The 21,880-nt window shown below is 41.4% G+C and overlaps 2 protein-coding genes across 4 annotated transcripts in view; both read left to right on the top strand.

Annotated features, from left to right (window-relative positions):
- The window catches only part of LOC140499582 (ultra-long-chain fatty acid omega-hydroxylase), a 52,485-nt gene extending 48,759 nt beyond the window's left edge, over positions 1-3,726 (top strand). For all 3 annotated transcript variants that reach the window (XM_072601193.1, XM_072601195.1, XM_072601194.1), the window contains 3 exons: positions 1,863-1,927; positions 2,370-2,452; positions 3,003-3,726. In XM_072601193.1, the coding sequence (XP_072457294.1) occupies positions 1,863-1,927; positions 2,370-2,452; positions 3,003-3,210 (356 nt within the window). In that variant the 3' untranslated portion in view covers positions 3,211-3,726. The remainder of the gene's footprint in view (positions 1-1,862; positions 1,928-2,369; positions 2,453-3,002) is intronic.
- Positions 3,727-21,488: 17,762 nt separating this feature from the next.
- Positions 21,489-21,880, top strand: part of LOC140499583 (cytochrome P450 4F2-like) — a 72,641-nt gene continuing 72,249 nt past the window's right edge. Inside the window, exon 1 of the mRNA XM_072601196.1 lies at positions 21,489-21,597. The gene's annotated coding sequence lies outside the window, so the exon portion shown is untranslated. The remainder of the gene's footprint in view (positions 21,598-21,880) is intronic.

A 21,880-nucleotide genomic window follows, 5' to 3' on the forward strand; every position in this document is an offset into this window, starting at 1 on the left:
GCTGCTGCCAAAGTGATTTTCCTTAAGCACAGATCTGACCATGTTCCTACCTATTCAATCAACTTCAGTGGCTCCCTATGGCCTGTAGAATAAAATATAAACTCATTGGTTTAGCTTTTAAAGTTCTACACCATCTTTCCAGCCTCTTTGTACATTACTCCCTCTTGTTGAACCTTCAGTCTAGTCATACTAGCCTCTCTCTGTTCCTCACTCACAACACCCCATCTCTCCTCTTCCTGCCTTTGCAGTCTCTCAAGCCTTTCCTATTCACCTCTGACTCATAAAATCCCTCCTTTCCTTTTTACATGAAGCCTTTTCTGAGCCCTTCAGCTGCTAATAATTCCTTCGATCCCAAATTCCCTATATTTTTTTTCCTATTTCTTCTGTTTATATTTCAGTGGTCCCTTATTTCCTGTAGAATAAAATATGAACTCCTCTGTTTGTCAATTAAGACCGTGAACAGTCTGACCCCAGCCTAGTAGTCCTGGACATTTCACACAAATTCTGTATTCTAGACAAATGGCCTACTAGATGTGCCCATACTCATCACTCTCTCTCCTGCCTTTGTGATCCACAGAGGGCTATCTCTCGAATCGGGAATGCACTCCCTCCTCAACAGGGCTTCTTAGAATTCCTTCTTCCTTTGAGACTTAGCTCATGTGACGTCTTCTTACTTTCTTCTGAGAAGGATTTCTTGATCACCCTTAGTTGTCCATATTCTCTTCTTTCTCAGTATCTGCTGTTTCTGTTTACTTATTTGTATTGCCCTAGCCAAGCATAAACTTCTGGAAAGCATCAACTGTGATGTTTCTCATTTGTCTTTGCATTCCTAGCACCCAGGACAGATCTTTGTACATAGTAGGTACACAAATACTTGTTTAAAAGGTTTTATTTATATGCTTTATTATATTTCATTATATGATATACCTTCATAAATTTCAAGTAATATCCTTCCCCTTCTCCATATAGGCAGCCCTATCCCTATTTAGAGAGCCTCTCCACCCCTGACTTTTGTGCAAAGAATAAAAAAAAGGTGGGTGGTGGTAAAGAGTAATTCAGTAAAACCAACCAATGGATCAACTGTCCGAATGGTATGTGCAGTGGCTGCACCTATTGTCCCCGACCTCTGCAAAGATGGGAAGCAGGTGTGTTTTCTCAGTTCTTCTTTAGATCCACATCTGGTCCTTATAATTGAACAGTATTCACTTGCTGACTTTTATTGTTTTCATTGTTGCTGTTTTGTTGTTCTCTCCACTTACATTGTTGTAGTCGTTGTATCTTGTTTTCCTGGTTCTGCTTACATCACTTTGGATCAGTTCATAGAAATCTTCCATGCTTCTCTGAATTCTTAATATCATTTATTAAGGAATAATAACATTCATTATAATAATGGAATAATATTTCACTACATTCATGTAATGCCATACTTTGTTTAGCCATTCCCCACATGAAGAGTATCTACCTTGTTTCCAGTTCTTTGCTACCCCCAAAGGGTTGCTATAAATTTTTGAGCATACATATACATAAAATACATATGTGTGTGCATGTGTGTATATGTATGTACACATACCTATATATCTGTATCTATAGGCTTTGTATCATTGACCCCCCTCACCATGCATAAATATTTGTTAAATTTAACTAAAATGAAATCCTTAGCTCCACTGTCCTCTCTACCCTATCCCCCACAAAATACTTTCCACTGTTCCAGGTTGATTTCTTGATTCACCCCAGTGTGGGGAGCACCACTCTGTGGGGCAGCCTCGTTGAATGCAAACTGGAGCTGCTTCCTGAAAATCTCCCTGTCTCTTTCCGTACCCCATCCCATTCCATCTGAATGATTCTGACCTCTTTCCATATAGGGACTATTTGCTTGGTCAGTATCTATGGGACCCACCACAACCCTTCTGTCTGGCCTGATTCCAAGGTAAAGAAACGATGTGTTCTCTGTGCTTGGCTCCTTCCCTTTCCCATAGGAGCTAGGAAGTCCTGTCTGCCCTACCTGCCCTGGGGAGCTGCCCTTGAAACATGGAACTGAAGACCAAGTCATTTGTGGTTGGGCCTTCTGTGCTGCAGCCCAGCTAGATTAGAGCTGGCTCCTAGTGAGACTAGAACTGCCTTCTGACCTACTTGTTCTTTGGCCCATACCATCCCCTCTCTTTCTCCCCAGTCCCACCAAACAAGACTTTACCAGGCAATTGGTGGCCCCATACTCGAATGACAATTATAGATGAACCAACCAAGTTTCTATGCTCCTTCTCTATGTAGGCCTCTGCTAGAATATCCCCTAGTCAGACCTCTCTGGGGTACTGAGGGAGGGCCCTGGGGAGGTCCCTCATTTAACAAGCATTGTCTATGATTCCCTACAGGTATTCAACCCCTATCGCTTTGACCCTGAGAATCCTCAGCAGAGATCACCCCTGGCCTACATTCCCTTCTCAGCAGGACCCAGGTAGCCTTTTCTCTTGCCTCTCTATCACCAGCCTTGGTTCTTGTAGCTCCTTTTTTTCCCCTAGAAACTGCAGGATGTCTTAAGAGTCTCCATCCCCAGGGCTGGGTCTGAGAGTCAGGCAGCTCTGTGTAGGGGGTCTTCAATCAGTCCATAGTATTCCTGGAATACACATAGAAAATTCGTGGACATCTCTGCAGAGACTGAGGTCCAAGTTGGCCTTTTGCTCAGGGAACAACCCGGATCCCTTTTTCCAGGGTGTGAGGCTGGTTATATACTTGCCACTTTCTCTCCCTTCTTCCTTTAAGCAGAGCCTATGGCTGGGTGTATGCTCTTCATATTCCTCCTTCTTGTCCCCACTGTCCTGTCTTTCCTTCAGCATCTGGTGTTGGGTGTATTCTAGTCACACTTCTCCCCATCTCCTCTCTTTCTTTCAGGGTCTAGAACTGAGAGTGTTGCTATATCCTGCCCTTTCTTTGCCCTTCCCCACATCCTCCAGTAGGGCTTAAGGTGGGGGTCATGACTTAGATTTCTGTAACCTTTCCTTGGACAGAAATTGCATTGGTCAGAGCTTTGCCATGTCTGAGATGAAGGTGGTTGTGGCGTTGACTTTACTTCGGTTCCGGCTCACAGTGGACAGAACCAAGAAGGTGCGTCGGAAGCCTGAGCTGATCCTACGGACAGAGAATGGAATCTGGCTAAATGTGGAACCATTGTCCTCCCAGACTACAGCGACTCCTATGACTCAGGCCCAGCAATGAGCCCAATTCAGGGTGGAGACTGGAGGGAGTGGGAAACAAGAATGGGGAGATGGCCAGAAGTCCTGAGGTCTGGAGCTGTGTGAACCCCTTCCTTTCCCTGCTATTTCTCTCTCCTTATGCTAGGGGTTGAGACCTGGTAACCTGGGACTGGGTTCACCATCACTCTTGGATACCCAAGGGTATCTTCCCTTGCCCTCCTTCTTGAAAGAACAACCTTAGGGGTTGTTAGAAGTGGGGACCAGGAAGGGGCCTGCAGCTTCCAACCACTCTTTATTTTTGTGGGGGCTGTCCCACTCCCTTCTGATTATTGGGTTTGCTCTCTGGAAGCTGATTGGACTTCCTAAGCTGTTTTCATTTGCTGTTTTCATTTTCATTTTATTTTTTAAAACAAAAGAAAAAAAAGGAAGAAAAAAGAAAATCAAAGGCCCTCATCTTGAATGTAGTTTTCCAGATCTGTCTGTACATTTCTGAAATTATGTGATTTTGTTTAATAAAACCAGTAAGATTTAGGATCTATCTACTCTGGTTCTACTCCCTTTGACACTGGCAGCTGGGAAAACAAGAAAGGCAGGCACATGTCTAGAATCCCTGCTTCTGGGAAGGCTGAGGCTGATGGCTCTCGAGCTCAGGAATTCTGAGTCAATCTGGCTCAGCCTGTTTGGGAATAAGAAGAAAGTGTGGCACATGCAGCATGATTCCCTGCAAAGAGGGGCACCGCCAGGTTGCCTCAATAGAGGCAAACAAACCCAAGTTAGAAAACGGAGAAGGTCAAAACTCCTATGTAGATCAGAGAAGGACAGGACCTATGTGTAACACCTTTATTTCAAGCCTGAAAGAAAGGGAAAGAAAAGGAAAGAAAGGAAAAAAGAAAGAAAAAGAAAAGAGGAAGGAAAAGAAGAAAAAAGAGAAAAAGGAAACTGAAAATTGAGCCTTGACAGGGGCATGGGGGCAGGGGAAAGAAGAAACCTTTGAATCAGATTTAATAGATAAGATATGGCATCCCATGAAATGTAGGGAATAAAGACAAATATATACATGTGTATATATATAAATACGATGAATGAATTTCTCAATAGATAAGCAGGCAAAGGATATATACAAAGAGTTCTCAAAAGGAGAAGTGTAAACTATCCATAACCCAAGATTGCTTCAGATCCTTAATAATAAGAGAAATGCAAATCACCCTAACTCAGGTTTCAGTTCACACCCGGAAAACTGGGAACGATGACAAAAGACAAGGCTAAGTAATGCATTGAAGGTAGAGCCATGACTTCAGCCAGTCCTTCTGTTACTCCAGCTTCCCAAGGAGGATATTGGAGAGGCTGGTTGGGGGAGGGGATGCACAGAGGTATAAAAGCCCCAACACTAATCCGATTCAATTCACAAAGCCTTCCTTTGTACGTTCAAAGCCTTGTTCTAGGCCCTCAGAAGAACAGACAAAAATGAAAGTTGCCCATTGAAAGTTTACTTTTTAATGGGAAGATACAACCTGTAGGCAGATAAGTAAATGCCAGATAATTTGAAGGAGAAGAGAGAACTAAGTAAACTGGGGTGATCAGGAAAGCCTTTTTGTGGGAGGTGACCTCTGAGCTACACTTTGAAAGTATCGAAGAAGGTAAGGAGGGAGGGCTTCTCAGGCACCCTGGATGGCTTTTGCAAAGGTTGGGAGATGAGAGCTGGAATGCTGAATTGGGGAAAAGTCATTTGGCTGGAATGTGGAGTATGTGAAGGGGAGTAATGTGAGCTATCTGGAAATACAGGCTGGAGACAGATTGTACCCGACTTTAAATGCCAAAACACAAGAGTTTCTATTTTATTCCGGAGGCCTTTGGGAGACATTGAAAATTTTTGAGCAGGGTCCTGATATGGTCACAACTGTTTCTGGCTACAACAAAAAGTGTTGCTATCAATGTTTTTGTAAATATGGGTACTTCCCCTCTTTCTTTTCTCTCTTTGGGGGTATAGATAGGCCTGGTAGTGGCATTGCTGGGTCAAAGGGTACACATTTTGGTGACTTTTGGGGTATAGTTCCAAATTTTTTAACACAATGGCTGGGCCAAGAACTACGTTCACATGTGACTGTCATATTTATTGGGTGATATTGGACAAGTAATTTCTGTGCCTCAGTTTCCTCATTTGTAAAAGTGAGAGTGGAGTTTGAACTCAGTGGCTTCTAAAATTCCTTCTGGCTCTGAGTCTCTAAGGTCATAATCCTATGACCAATTCACAGGCTCACTAAAAGTATTTCAATGTGTCCATCTCCCTACCACCCCTCCAACAATTTCATTTTTTCATTTTTGTCATGTTTGCTGATATGATGGATGTGAGGTAGAACCTCGCGGTTGTTTTAATTTGAACTTCTTCAATTATTAGTGATTAGAAACATTTTTTTCCATATGGCTATTGATAGCTTGGATTTCATTCTTTAAGCGGGGGAGATTCCCTGGGGGTTTCACTCTCCAGGGTTCTTTGATGATAGAGAGTAGGCTTAGTTTTTTTTTTTTTCCAGTACCAAAGAAAACCAAGTGGGGGCTTCTTGGTGTATAATACCTGATGATTGCCTTTCCTCTTCACATTCTACATCTGCCCCTTTGTCTCATCCCAAGTGGACTAGGGATGGCATGATATGCCTAGCAGGATCCTAGTACTGGGTCATCTGTCTGACTCTAGGAGGCTTCCTGGATGAGAGAAGCCTGGTGTCTGAAGCTTCAGGAAAGTAGTCTGTGGGCAGATGGCAAATGCTTAGCACCATACCTGGCACGTAGAAGGTCCTTCGTAAATATTTATTGAATTGAATTGAATTCAGGGCAGCCAGATCTGGGTGAAGGTAGATTGTGGAGGCGCTTAAATCCAGGGCTGAGGAATATCACAGCAGCTCCCTTTCTACAGTATTTTAATGCTTACAAAGAACTTTTACTCATAATCCCTTGAGACAGGATACAGGAATCATCATGTTCGTTCCTTTACCTCTTTATAGAGCTGAAGTTCCCAATGAAGCTAAGTGACTAGCTTAAGGTTCACAGAATTCCATCTCTGAGTGCTGGGTCTTCCATCTTCAGCAATCAGCCTGACCTTGTATAGAGGGGAAAATGTCCCTGCCTTTCACCCTTTGAATTCAGTGCTATGGTATCTGGGCTAACTCCAGTCATCCTGATGACTATCTGGCCACTGGACCCAGGTGGCCCTGGAGGAGAAAGTGAGGCTGGTGACCTTGCACAAGCCCTCCTCCCTCAAATCTAAGTCAACTGCAAGTCATGTTATCATCTCCCTGCTGTCATGGTCCTCCTGGAGAACGAAGAACAACCACAATAGTATATGGGGAATGGATTATGTATCCTGGAGCTCCCTCTGCTGGAATGTTTTAAGACAACAGACTATAATCAGATTTAGCGTGGGAAGGGACCTTAGGGCCACTTTGTCCAATTTCCTCATTTTACAGCTAAAGAAACACTGGCCCAAGGCATAATATGGGTGGGAATTGGCAGATTCAGGATTCCTACTTTTGATTATCTCTTCCCTATCTAGTTTTCAATATACTCTTATCCACTGATTTCTTCCTCATTGTCTTCAAGCATACCTAGATCTTCCCCATATTTAGACAATCTTCACTTGCTCCTATGGTTGCCTCAGGCTTATCCTTTGTCTCTGTTTTCATTCACAGTCAAACTCCTAGGAAAAAACCTTTCTATGCTTGTTACCTGCATGTGCTCACCTTTTTTCTCACTTCTGGATGCCTTGCATTTTGACCTTCACTCCTACCACCCAACTGAAACTGTTTTCTCCCAGGCAACTATTGTCAAATTCAATACCTTCTTCCCCAATCCTGGGTCCTCCTCCTTCCTGACCTCTGTGCAGCATTATACACCACTGACCACCACTCCTTTCTGGACACTCCCTTAACTAGGTCTTCCTGACATTGCTTCTCTTTCTACATTCCTGATCGGTGGATTTCAGCAAGGTATTTGAGGAAATCTCTTACACTCTTCTTGTGATGGGAAGGGCCTAGACGATAGCACAGGTGAATTTGGGGCTGACTGAATTACCAGTTAATAATATATGCAAGGACCCCTGGGTTCTAACCTCTCTGATGACCTCTAGACCTGATTAGATATCTTCATAAACTCAATGGGAAAAGACCAAGCTCATCACCTTACCTTCAAAATTTGTCCCTCCTCCCAATTTTCTCACTCCTATTAATGACTCTACCATATTCCCTAGGATCCTATCTGGAAATCTTGGAAGCATTTAAAATTTTTTTTTAAAATTATATATTTTTTGTTTCCATTTTAAATTCCAAACTGTCTTCCTTCTTTCCTCCTCACCCAGCACTAGAGAAGGCTACCACTTGACACTAACATATTATATAAAACCACTGGGCCATCGCCAGTTGTCTTGACTTTGGATTCCAATGACTTTGGAGGAGAAAGTGAAGCTGATGACTTTGCACAACTCTGACCCACTTAAATCCAATTCACTTTCAAGTAAAGACATCACCCTTCTGATGTCATTGGTCTACTTTAAGAACAAAGGATGAATTACAAGCCACAACAGTGTAAAACCACACTATGTATACTTCTATTTATCATGTCTTTCTCTGGAGGAGGGTAGCATCTTCCTTCATGGTCCTTTGTAGTTGATTTGAGTATTTATAATATTCAGAGTAACTGAGTCATTCACAGCTATTCTCTGAACAATATTGCTGTTACTACATACAGTGTTCTCTTCCTTCTGCTTATTTTACTTTTCATTATTTCATGCAAGTCTTTCCGAGTTTTTCTAAAATCAACTTGCTTATCATTTCTTACAGCGCAGTAGTATTCTATTGCAATCATATACCATAACTTGCTTAGCCACTCCCCAATTGATGGGTATCCCTTCAATTGCCAATTCTTCACCACCACAAAGAAAGCTGCTATAAATTTTTTAGAACATATAGATTAGTTTCCCTTTCCCCTGGTCACCTTAGGACACAGCCCTAATAGTGGTGAAAGGTAGACATAGTTTTATAACTCTGGGCATACTTTCAGATTGTTCTCAAAAATGGTTAGATCAGTTCACAGTTCCTCCAACAGTGTACTAGTGTCCTAATTTACCATGTATTCATCAATATTTGTCATTTTCCCCTTCTATCATTTTAGCCAATCTGATAGGTGTGAGATGATCTCAAAACTGTTTTGATTTGTATTTCTCTAGAGAACATTTTTTCATATGATTATATATAACTTTGATTTCTGCATCCAAAAACTGCGTTTGACCATTGATCAATTGCATTTGACTCCTGGATTTTAAGTGTCTTTGACCATTTATCAAAGTTAATGAAGTTAATAATATTCTTATAAGTTTGACAAAATGATCTATATGTTTGAGATATGAGATCTTTATTTGGTAAACTGTTTGTAAAAATCCCCCCCCTTCTTCTGCTTTCCTTCTAATCTTGGTTACGTTGGTTTTATTCGTACAATCTTTTTAATTTAATGTAATTAAAATTATCCATTTTATTTTTCACAATGATCTCTATTTCTTATTTATTCATAAATTCTTCTCTCCATAAATTTGGTAGTATGTTCCTTTTCCTTCTAATTTCTTTTGTTTTTTAATTTCTTTATTTAAGTTTTCAAATTCATTTCCAAAAAATTTTTGGGTTCCAAATTTTCTCCCCATTTCTCCCCTCCCCCCACCCCAAAATGCCAAGCATTCTAATTACTCCTATCACCAATCTGTCTGCCCTTCTGACATCCCTCCCTTCCCTTATCCCCATCTTCTCTTTTGTCCCATAGGGCGAGATAAATTTCTATACCCCATTACCTGTATTATTTCCTAGTTGCAAGAACAATACTCAAGAGTTGTTCCTAAAACTTTGAGTTCCAACTTCTCTTCATACCTTCCTCCTCACCCATTCCCTTTGGGAAGGCAAGCAATTCAATATAGGCCATATCTGTGAAGTTTTGCAAATGACTTCCATAATAGTCATGTTGTGTAAGACTAACTATATTTCCCTCCATCCTGTCCTGCCCCCCATTTATTCTATTCTCTCTTTTGATCCTATCTCTCCCCAAGAGTGTTGACTTCTAATTGCTCCCTCCTCCCATTGCTCCCTTCCATTATCCCCCCCCCACCCTGCTTATCCCTTTCTCCCCCACTTTCCTGTATTGTAAGATAGGTTTTCATACCAAAATGAGTGTGTATTTTATTCTTTCCTTTAGTCGAATGTGATGAGAGTAAACTTCATGTTTTTTCTCTCACCTCCCTGCTTTGTCCTTCCTCTGAAAAGTCATTTACTTGCCTCTTTTATGAGAGATAATTTGCCCCATTCCATTTCTCCCTTTCTCCTCCCAATATATTTCTCTCTCACCACTTAATTTCATTTTTTTAAAGATATGATCCCATCCTATTCTATTCACCTTGTGCTCTCTCTGTCTGTCTGTCTCTCTCTCTGTGTGTGTGTGTGTGTGTGTGTGTGTGTGTGTGTAATCCCACCAACTACCCAGATACTGAAAAAAGTTTTCAAGAGTTACAAATATTGTCTTTCCATGTAGGAATGTAAACAGTCCAACTTTTGTAAGTCCCTTATGATTTTTCTTTGCTGTTTACCTTTTCATGCTTCTCTTGATTCTTGTGTTTGAAAGTCAAATTTTCTTTTTAGCTCTGGTCTTTTCATCAAGAATGCTTGAAAGTCCTCTATTTCATTGAAAGACCATTTTCCCCTCTGAAGTATTATACTCAGTTTTGCTGGGTAGGTGATTCTTGGTTTTAGTCCTAGTTCCTTTGACTTCTGGAATGTGATATTCCACACCCTTCAATCCCTTAATGTAGAAGCCTCTAGATCTTGTGTCATCCTGATTGTATTTCAAGAATACTTGAATCGTTTCTTTCTAGCTGCTTGCAATATTTTCTCCTTGACCTGGGAACTCTGGAATTTGGCCACAATGTTCCTAAGAGTTTCTTTTTTTGGATCACTTTCAGGAGGTGATCAGTGGATTCTTTCAATATTTATTTTGCCCCCTGGTTCCAGAATATCAAGAAAATTTTCCTTGATAACTTCATGAAAGATGATGTCCAGGCTCTTTTTTTGATCGGCTTTCAGGTAGTTACATAATTTTTAAATTGTCTCTCCTGGATCTATTTTCTAGGTCAGTTGTTTTTCCAATGAGATATTTCACATTATCTTCCATTTTTTCATTCTTTTGGTTTGGTTTTGTGATTTCTTGGTTTCTCATCAAGTCATTAGCCTCCATCTGTTCCATTCTAATTTTGAAAGAACAATTTTCTTCAGTGAGCTTTTGAACCTCGTTTTCCATTTGGCTAATTCTGCTTTTGAAAGCATTCTTCTCCTCATTGGCTTTTTGAACCTCTTTTGCCAATTGAGTTAGCCTATTTTTCAAGGTGTTATTTTCTTCAGCATTTTTTTGAGTCTCCTTTAGCAAGGTGTTGGCCCACTTTTCATGCTTTTCTTGCATCTCTCTCATTTCTCTTCCTAGTTTTTCCTCCACCTCTCTTATTTGATTTTCAAAATCCTTTTTGAGCTCTTCAATGGCCTGAGACCATTGACTATTTATTTGGGATGTTTGGAATACAGAAGTCTTGACTTTTATGTCTTTCCCTGATGTTAAGCATTGTTCTTCCTCATCAGAAAAGATGGGAGAAGATATCTGTTCACCAAGAAAGTAGCCTTCTATGGTCTTATTTTTTTCCCCCTTTTTTGGGCATTTTACCAACCAGTTACTTGACTTTTGGGTCCTTTGTCAAGAGTAGGGTATACTCTGGGAATCTGTAATATCTCAGTTCCTCCAAGGTGGCACAATCCAGCATGTACACTGATTTGGAAGCAGGGAGAGATTTTTGTGTCCAGAATCTTAGCATTTACCTCTCCTCAGCCACCTGGCCTCCAGTTCCACCAAGTCAGCGCTGGGGCTGATTTTCAGATAAGCTGGATGCGCAGGGCTGCCATTCAGTGTGAGACAAAGACCAGCTCCCCCAGGGCCTCCACACAGGGCTGAGGCAAGACTCAGCTCTTCAGTGCCCCCAGAGGTTTTACAATCCAACAATGTATGCAGGCTGCTGTAGGGGCTGCCGTCACAACTTCTGCTGCCTGCCCAATGTGGCCTCTGCAGTCTGCTGCCTGAGGCTGGAGCTATGGGAAGGCCCTTCTCCCTTCCTGGCCAGCTGAAAAAACCCTGTGACTGACTTTTGGTGCCTGTGGGTTGAGGGATCTGAGGATCCACTGCTATGACTGGAGATTCCACCCCCAAGGTGTCCTCCTTCCAGAGTCTTGTCACGCACTGCCACTTGGCCAAGCCTGAGCTGGGCTCCACGCTCCTCTCCATGTCCTGCACAACCAACATTTCCTGTGGGCCTTTCAGGTCACCCTGGGCTGGAAATCTTCTCCACTCTGTTGTTTTCCACTTCTGCTGCTCCAAAATTTGTTGAGAGTCCCTCTCTACAGGTATTTTATGGGCTGTGTGGGGAGACCCTGCGTATGTGTGTCTTTCTACTCTGCCATCTTGGCTCCGCCCCCCTCTTCTAATTTCTTGTGATATCTCCCTTGATATCTATTTTTTGTATCCATTTTGATCTTATAAAAGGTGTAAATGGTGTCAGATATTGATCTATACCCAATTTCTGCCAGACTGCTTTTTCATTTTCTCAACAAGTTTTTTCAAACAATGAATTCTTATTCCAAAAGCTTAAATCTTTACATTTGCCAAACACAAGATTACTGTAATCATTTGTTACTGTCTATTGCTTGGAAGCATTTTTCTTCTTCAATTTCCCCCTTGGGTCACACAGAATCCCACAGAATTTCATAGTTGGTGATCAATGTAGTGATTAGCGGATTGACATCTACACTGAAGAAGATTCTGTAATGTGACTCCACATGTTTTGAACTTCCACCATGTTCTGCTCAACATTTTTTTCACTTACTTGGTTGAAAGGACATGTGATGTGTTTCTTAAATTTTTAGATAACATGAATCTGTGAGGGATAGCTGTGAGGGATAGTTGAAGGACCAAACTGAAATTTCTGCCTTCCCCACCCTATAGGCTTGAATAATAGGCCACATTTAATACAATAAGATGTTTTGAAGATAAATATCAAGTCCTTTACTTGGGTTAAAAAAGTCAACTGCCAGAGCACAGGATAGAGTAGACACAGCTACAGAAGACCTCTGAATTTTCATGGACTGTCATGATGCTCCATATGAGTTGACAATGTGTCATAGAAGCCGATATGAACTTAGTGTGAAATGGGATATGTATAGTTTCCAGAATAATGTAGCTGATGGTAGCATTGAAAGAATAGAAAAGAAGACTGAGGAAAGTGCACAATAATTGTCTTTAAGTAAATGAAATGCTCACAAGTAATACAGTCATTAGCCTTGTTCTTGTCACCAGAGGTCAGGTCTAAAAGAAATGACTGAGTTACAAGGAAGTGATTAGAGCTTTATGTAAGTAAAAACTTTTTTTTTTTTTTTGACAATTAGAATTTTCCAAAAGTGGAATGGGCTCTTTTGGGAAGTAGTGGATTGACCTTCATTGGAGATCTTCCAAGGGAGATGGGGTTGATTGCTTAGTAGGACTTCAGCAGAGATTTCTATTCTGGAAATGTGTAAACCATGGGAATCGAGGAGGTTGGTGAACTGGGAGGTCAATGTGTTTGAGGACCCATCAATATGATATTCAAATGTCACATTATGAGGGAGGGTTTGGTGTGAAAATGAAGATGATAAGAACTTCTAGAGAAAGGAGAATACTTGAGGGCTGGTAGAATACTGTTATGAGGACCTAGAGAAGGTTATATAGACAGATGAAATGAACCTTGTTTAGTAATGACAGTAGGCTGAGGATATAGAAGATACCATGAGGAACAAGGAATATATGTACTCCCTATCTTGGGCAGTGGGGCCACAAAATAACATATACCTAGTGATGGAGAGGTTTCAGCAATGTAGTGTCTTGCAAAAGAGAGATAGGAGAAGTAGTCTGTTGGGATTGGAAGCTCAAATCCATGTGGATGGTCTCGGGCGGGTAAAAGTGGGACTTCTAAATCTTAGAGTCTTACGAGGCCCTCCATGAACAGCGGGGGTTCGAGAAGGTCAGACTGAGCTAGCTCGGCTAGCTCGGGTATTTCCGCCTCTCCCCCGGAGATACCTGATGGGTGGAGTCTCCCTGCCCTCGAGATTGTCCCGGATTGGAGCACACCTAGTTACCTAACAGCACGGTATTGAGATGCAAACTGTGCGGCTGAAGGTTAAATAGGATTGAGGAAGCCTGAAAGCTCTCTCTTAGCACGTGTGGAGCCAAAGAGGACAGTAGGCTCCGCTTCTTTTCTTTCCTCTCTCCCCTCCCCCTCTCTCCCCGCTTGTACTTCTACTTCCAATCCCTTAAGCTTAGCCTCCTTAGGAAATCTCCCCCTCTTCCTCCTAAGGAAGACCCCCCTGCACTTGTAACTAGACCCTGTAATAAAGCTCAACCCCTGTTCGACTCTGGAACGTCCTTTCTCTCATACGTTTATCCGGTTTGGCCAACCAAAGACCTGGGACAGGTAAGAAAGACTCGGGTAGCCCAATACAGGCCTCTAGGCCTGGCAGTTGGTGCCCCAACAGGGATTGGGAGCGTAGATAATCCTGGGTGCTTTTGGGGTACACCCGGAAGGGGCTGTGAAAGAAGCGAGTCCCGAATCCTAGATTCGGAAGGAGAGAAAGTGGAGAGAAGCTTCCCAAACCCCTGGGAAAAGGGCGGAGATGGGGAATCTATTGCCAGTAATAAAGCCAGAGGAACAGGAGGTCTGGGCTGAGAAACTTCACAGGGAATGCAGGAAGGCGGGGGTCACAATAGAGTTAGATGACCTCCGAGAATTTTGTAAAAGGATTTGGAAAGTTTCTCCTTGGCTCAAGCAGGCAGGAATATCAAGAGAAAAATGGGGAGCGGTCGGAGAGCAAATGACTGCTTACGAGCAACAATACCCTGGGGAGCTGGAGGATTTAGATTTCCTGATATTCGGTGTAGCCTCCTTAGGAAATCTCCCCCTCTTCCTCCTAAGGAAGACTCCCCTGCACTTGTAACCTGGACCCTGAAATAAAGCTCAACCCCTGTTCGACTCTGGAACGTCCTTTCTCTCATACGTTTATCCGGTTTGGCCAGCCGAAGACCTCGGAGGTGAGGTAGGAAAGACTCGGGTAGCCCAATACAGGCCTCTAGGTCTGGCAGTAGTCAGAGAGCTAGGAGGATATCTGTAAGAATAGCGTCATGGAAGTCAAGGATGGAGAGACTATATAAAAGAAGTCAATATTTTGACACATAAAAGGGTGTAATTCCAAATAGATGAATCTTATTCTGTTAGGCAACAAAACTTAAAAAATAATAAAGATAATAATAGCTATTATTTATACAGCACATACCAAGTACATTATAATTTATAATTTCATTTGATCCTTATAGCTATCCTGAGAGGAAGGTGCTTTATTCTCTCTATTTTTATACTTGAGGAAACTGAAGTTAAGTGACTTTGCCAAAGGCACACAGCTAATAAATATATGAGTCAGGATTTGAATTCAGGTCTTACTGACTCCAGGTCCAGCTCTCTATCCATTGTGCCATCTATTTGTTAGAACAATATTTTTGACCTTTCTAAAATGTATTACATGTGATCAGCAAAGTAGCAGAGTATTTTTTAAAGAACAAAATTCACCCAACTTAACAACCTCAAATATATAGTAATTAAATCTGTATCAACAAGACAAAAATATACAAACACTGCTCAGGGTAAACACGTTATGAAATAACACTGGAGAACTCACATTTACCCTTATAACCCATGTGAACTCTGAGGCATTCTTATCCCAACAAATTGTAGGGGAAAGGCCAAGGACCTTGAATGATTGCGTGGGGGGTGGGGAGCAAGCTATAAATGTACTCTTCCTTCCCTACACTTGTTGCATCCTTAGCTTCAGTCCAGTTTGATATCTAGAAAGTTTCACCTGCAATGACTTCCAGTCTCCAACCTTTGTCCTCATTTTGTCCTCTTGATTTTTCTGACTATTCATCTTAGGTATTTTTACTGAAAGCTTAGAGATGGGGGTGTGTCACCTTGATCCATTAGTTTTCTTGTGTCACAATTACATTCTGGCAGTTGTTTGATAAATATTTGTTAATATCTATTCTGTGTAAACCTCAGAAGTGCAGGAGAGATGGAGACTAAGAAAATGGTGCTTGAGAATGGGATTTAGATTTCTGGACAACAGTTCAATATGGACTTGACAGATACCTGGCCAGATGTGAAGTCCACTGAACAAAAACTGATCAGAATGTTTTTGCCAGGTATCTTGTAGAACTAATTGGTATTAAACTAAAAGGATGAGGAAAAGAGATTTTCCATCTTTATCTCTCAAGTTAGATACCATAGAGAGTCATCGTCCAAAGAAAGACTTGTAGCTAAGACAACCAGATATTCATGGCAAACAAAATTCGAGAAAAATGACATTAGTTAATAAAAAAAAACTAGAGGTGCTATCCCTGGGAGACAACTGTTGTCATAAAGAGACTTACTGGGATGAAATTTATGACTGGCCCATGTTTCTGGGATGGGAGTAGCTTATTCAAAAGAAACAGCACAGGTAAAGTAGGGGGAAGTACTGTATATTAAGAAATCATACTTAAAAAATCCTGGAGTCAGAGAGGGAAACTGGCAAAAAAATGTGGCTAAAGCTCAGAAGAGGCAAAATAGAAGAGATTTTGTCGTTGTTGTGTGCCATGTGGGTCACCTGGACAGAAGGAAATAGATGAGGTTGGGAAAGAGATCCCAAGCCTGCAGAAAGGGATAATATAGCAATGATTGGGGATTTCAGTTACTCAATCAATTGATCAACATTTATTAAGAAACAAGTACTGTGCTAAGCACTGGAGCCATTTACTCTCTTTGTGCTAAAAGCAGAGCAGATAAGACATTTCTCACTTGCCTTAGTGACAGTCAGAGGAACAAACAAGTAGAAAGTCTATTCTCAATCTCTTTCAAAACAACAGGAGAGAAATGGCTGCTGGGATGGAAATGATGGAAACCTCTGGAGAAGTAAGTACTCTTTCCTAGAGTTTATGATAGAAGAGGATGTCTGGGTATAGGCTGACACATGCTCTAGATTTTGGAAAAGTAGATTTCACAAGGTTCAAAGGGCATAGAAGTATGATCCCACAGACTAAAATACTTCAGAGGAAATTAGTCCCGGAAGGATGAAATATACTTAAGAATAAAAGAAGAAACAAATAGAAACTATTCTGATGAGATGGGTAAGTGGGATTTATCTGAAGAGATCGGTTTAGATGCATTTTTAATGCACCAGTCAATATGGATTTTTTTTTTTTAAAAGAAATGTACAGGCGATGGAAGCAAGACTAGGTGTAGCCGTATGAAAATTGCGAATGCTAAAGCTAAGAATGAATTGAAGCTGGTGAAGGAAGCTAAGGAAATTTTTTGTAAATGTTTACATACACAAAAAAATGGAAGATCAAAAAGGGATAGGACTTTTGCTTCAAGTGGACGGGACAATAATAATTTACAGTAGAGACAAAACCATGTTGCTCAACTGTTTTATTTTGTTTCTGATTTCTATAAGGAGAATTGCTGTTCCATTGGAAATGATGAAGTCAAAAATGACTAGCAGGGAGTTTATACTCAAGAAAAATAAAGAGATGTTAAAAAAGCATTTATTCCCTCTTTGAAAATTCAAATCACATGGCCCAGGTGAACAAAATTCCTGGTGTCTGAAAGAACTTGTGGATATGATTTTTGAGTGACAGATTGTGGCAAACAGGAGAGGCACCATAAGATTGGGGAAGGGAAAATGGTATGTTTTTGAAAGAGGCATAAGAATGGGGTGCATAGTTTCTAGGCCAAGGATTTTGATTCTTAGGAAAAGTTTAGAATCCATTGTGAAAGAAATAATTGTTGACCATCTAGATAGGGGAAGCAGGGACCATAAAGAATCACCATCACTTCACAAGAACAGGTCATACCAGACCATCTTCATGTCTTTTTTTGGGGGGGGGGGGAGTCAGGATTACAAAACTAGTGTATGAAAGGAATGTAGTGGACATATTTTTCTAGATTTTAGCAAGATTTTATAAAGCATCTCATACTATTCTTATGGAGAAGAGGACAAGATATGAGTTACCTGAGTAGGGATACTTTGGGTTCATTCTCCCATAACAAGGCAAGAAGCATCAGGATTTAAGGGGTACCCTTGAGGGGTTGTAAGTATCTTTCACTAATTCTATTGCCTTAAGCAAGCCTTCATATTGGTATTTCCCTAGCCTTAGTTGCCAGTGATTAGTGTCCCAGATCCTTTTAATGAATGAATATCAGTAAACTTTGCTAAAGGGATATTTACTTTCATCACAAGGCAAAAACAAAAGTAAAATCATTTTCCCCAACACTACAGGGCATTTCCTTTTCTTCAGTCTCCGCAGAGAATGGGGTTAAACTTACCACAGCTTCAAGACAGCATTTGCCCTCACCCCATTCACTTCTAAGTGTATGTGTTTCAGCTAGCACTGGGCTGCATCCCTCAGCTCATTCCTCAGAGTCTTGATGCTGGGCTGCCTGGCACAAAACCTGGAATGTGTTCAGCTCCTTGACTTTTGGTAGTTTTGAGGCTCATAAGGCCATAGCTGTCTCCAATACTTTACCTAAAAGCAGGACAGAAGGCAAGGAATAGTAGGTCATATGCATAGATAATGGCTTCAGACGGTGAGGGGTTATCATTGTCTCTTTGTCAAATTCACAGATGAGGGGTAGTTAATACTATGCATGAAAGAATAAAAACCCAAGAAGATCTTGGACATTGGTTTGAATCTAACTAGGTGAAATTCAATAGGTATAAATGTAAAGTCTTTGTGTCCAAAAAAATCAACTTCACAAGTATAAGACTGGGTTAAGCATCAGTTATTCTGAAAAGGATCTGGAGGTTGTAGTGGACTGCAGCTCAACATGAGCCAGCCACGTGATGTGGCAGCAGATGATGTCATTTTGGTCTGAACAAAAGGTGTATTTCTTCCAAGAACAGGGAGGTCTCAGTCTCATCCTACTTTACCCTCATTAGACAACATCTGGAGTATTATGTTGAATTCTGGGCCCCATGGCTTAAGGCCATTGATAAGCTGAAGAACAGTCAGTGTAGAGTTATCAGTATAGTGAAGGGCTTATGTCATTTGAAAATTGGTGTAAGGAATTGGTGGTGTATAAGTGAGGACACAAGATGAACATGAGAGCTGTCATCAAGTACCTGAAGGGTTATTATGTGGGGGAGGTTATTATGTGGGTTTGTTCTGTTTGTCCTCAGAGAGCAGAGCCAAGAGCCATTGGGAGAAGTTGCAAAGAGAACAATTGGCTTTAAATACCCTGTGCAGTACAATTAGCAACCTTCTAGCCATTTCAGTCGTAGGGTCAGTGAAATTTATTAAGCACTTACTCTGTGTCAGGCACTGTGCAGTGCTGGTGATACAAAGAAAGGCAAAAGAATTCTTGACCTCAAGGAGTTTCCATTCTAACGGAGATGACAATTCATATATAAACAAATAAGTCAATGTATAAATAATAGGTACATACAAGATACATACAGAGTAGATGGAAGATAATCTGAGAAGGGAAAGCACTAATAGCTAGAGGGAATTAGGAAAGACCTCTTGCAAAAGGTGGAAAGGGTGAGCATTCCAGCCAATGAAAATATTGATATGGAGGTGAGAGATGGGGTGTCATTTATGAGGAACATCCAGTAAACCAGTATGGCTGGATCACAGAATTCATGGAAGGGACAAAAGTATAAGCAGACTGGAAAGGTAGGGAGGGACTAGGTTATGATGAGCTTTCAATGCTAAACAAAGAAAGCACTAGAAGTAATAGGGAGTCACTAGAGCTCAGTGAGCAGAGTGGGTGACATGGTCAGATCTAAGCTTTAGAAAAGTCACCTTGGTAGTCTTCTATGAGCGGAGGGAAGGGGACATGTAGGAGAGGTGATGGAATAGCACAAACAAGATTTGACAGCGGATTAGATTTGTGGGGTAAAAGTGACTGAAGATTCTAGCATGACACACATTGAAATCGTGAGCCTGGAAGGACAGCTAGGACCTTTGCAATAACAGAAAAATCCAAAAGCAAGGAAAGCTTTTTTGAGAGAGATGATCAATTCTGTCTTGGACACGTTGGGTTTGGGATACTTATGGGACAAGGAGATGACTAGAAATTGTTTGGTGATGTGTGACTGTAGTTCAGGAGAGAGGTTAGGGATGGATGAATAGATCTGGGCAGAGGTATACTGACAAATATTTAATCACTAGATCTCCAAAAAAAATGCATGACACACTTTTAAGTTTAATCTGAATTATTAACACTTGCCACCTACCCTTTTTAAGACTAGACAATCAAATGAATAATAAATCAAGCTCTGACTTGTAGCACGGGCCCATTTTTGAGATATAAATGTTCACAGTGAAACTTTAACAATTGGCTCCTAGAAGCAAGTTCCAAAATGTGCTAGGTTTAGGAATCATTTGCATAGAGATGATAACTGAACCTATTGGAGCTAATGAGATCACTGAGATAGTATAGAGCAAAGAGAGAAGGGGGCCCAGGACAGAGCCTTGGGGACACCTCATTAGCAGGCATGATATGGATGAGGAACCAGCCATCGAAGGAGACTGAGAAGACATTAGACAGATAGAAAGAGAACCAAGGGAGTAGCGTCCTCTACCCTAGAAAGAAACTACAGAGAAGACAGAGAGCATCCAGATGGAAAAAGTGATTGAGAGAGTCAAAAGCTGCAGAGAGGTCAAGATGAATGAGGACAAGATCTATGCCCCAAAGAAATCAAAGAAAGAAGAAGATGACCCACAGATACAAAAATATTTATAGTAATTCTTTTTCTGGTGTCAAAGATTGGGAAACAGAGGGAATGCCTATCAATTGGGGAATCACTGAGCACGTTATGGTATATATGTGAGAGAATGCTATTATCCTCTAAGAAATGATGAAGGGGATGGTTTCAGAGAAACCAGCAAAAATGATGAGGGTTCAGAAAAGAGTGAGAGGAGAGAACATAGCGATGGAAAAGGCTGGGATCTCAAATTGTAGATGTCTTTGAAGATAGCTATAGAATGCTAGCTGAGATGAAAGCATTATGCAAGAGTTTTTAATATGAATATTTGATTCTTAGTTCTGGGTAATTCCTTGTGATTCCTCTTCCTTCCTTCCCTCCAATCCCCTCCTCTCACTGCATTTCTTGTCCCCAGTTGGTGCTGTCTAGGAGGAGCACAGGCCATGCAAACAAGAAGCCTGGTCTAAGCAGGTACTACATTAGGCAGATGGCAAGCCCAGTTAGAAGTTGGCTGTAACTCTCCAGGAGAGAAGCGATATAGATCTGAACAAGGGTGAAAGTTAGGAAAAGATAATAATGGGATAGAGGTAGAGGGGGAATCAACAGAATTTGGTGATTCTGGATATTGACAAGATGGGCAGTCTCTGCCTTCCAGAAGGAGGCCAGTTAATGCCAGAAGCCGTTGGGTGCCAGGCATTCCCCAAACTGCAGGTGTCCTTCACACCTTGGCTATTTCCTGGGGCCTATTTTTCTCCTTTTCTTATTTGAGAAAAATTGGAAAGGGATAGGATAGTGCAATAATAATTAGTATTTGTGTAGTGCTTTGAAGTTTGCAAAGTTCTTTACAAATTTTATCTCTTTTTGTCCTCACAACATCTCCAGGAGATTAGTGCTATTATGACTTCCCTTTTACAGAGGAGGAAAATGAAGTATACAGAGGTTAAAAGACTTGTTCCAGGGTCAAATAGCTTATAACCATCTGAATCTGAAGTCAGATTTCTTGATTACAGGTCCAGCTATTTATCCACTGTACCACCTAGAGGAAAGGAGTGAAAAGGAGATGAAAGGAGTGGGAAGGGAAGGTGAAATAGGGAACACCATATTGAGACAGTTGGGATAAAGGATCTTGGCTTTGGGAAAAGGGTTGCACTTATCTCTCTAACCAGGACACATAGTTGGGAAAGGGAAAAGAAGGGGAGGAGCAAGAAGGTAGCTATTAGTGTTGGGAATGACCTTAGGAGCCTGGCTTCTAATCTCTCATGTCCTTTAACCTACTACTAATCTGTGCTCACAACAAGGGCAAAGTCTTTTCTGCCCTGTATCTCTAGCTCCCTTCCCTGCGCTAGCTTCTGATCAGATTTCAGTCTGGATCAGTGACCCTCACCTCTTACCTGTAGGGGTGGAGTCTGAGGTATGATCTAAAGGATCTATGGATCTGGTTCTGGATAAAAGTGAAGAGTAGGTGGCACCCAGACAACAGAAGGTGACTGGTTTCCAGAGTTACAGACAGCAGATACAGAGAACAGGTACTTAAAAGGCTTCCTGGATGAGAGAAGCCTGATGTCTGAAGCTTTAGGAAAGTAGTCTGTGGGCAGATGGCAAATGCTTAGCACACCATACCTGGCACATAGAAGGTCCTAGAACTACAGAGGGAGTTGTTCTAGTTTGTAAGAGGCAGGATAAGACTGGGCATGGATATGGGTACAGGAAGCTGGGATGAGGAGAAGACAGAGATGAGTCTAGAAAGAGACTGGAGAGGAGGCTAGGGAAAAACAGGAATGGAAGGGAGCTTGAACATTGGACAGAGCT

The sequence above is a fragment of the Notamacropus eugenii genome, chromosome 4 (genome assembly GCF_028372415.1).
Source record: "Notamacropus eugenii isolate mMacEug1 chromosome 4, mMacEug1.pri_v2, whole genome shotgun sequence".
Taxonomy (NCBI): Eukaryota; Metazoa; Chordata; class Mammalia; order Diprotodontia; family Macropodidae; genus Notamacropus; species Notamacropus eugenii.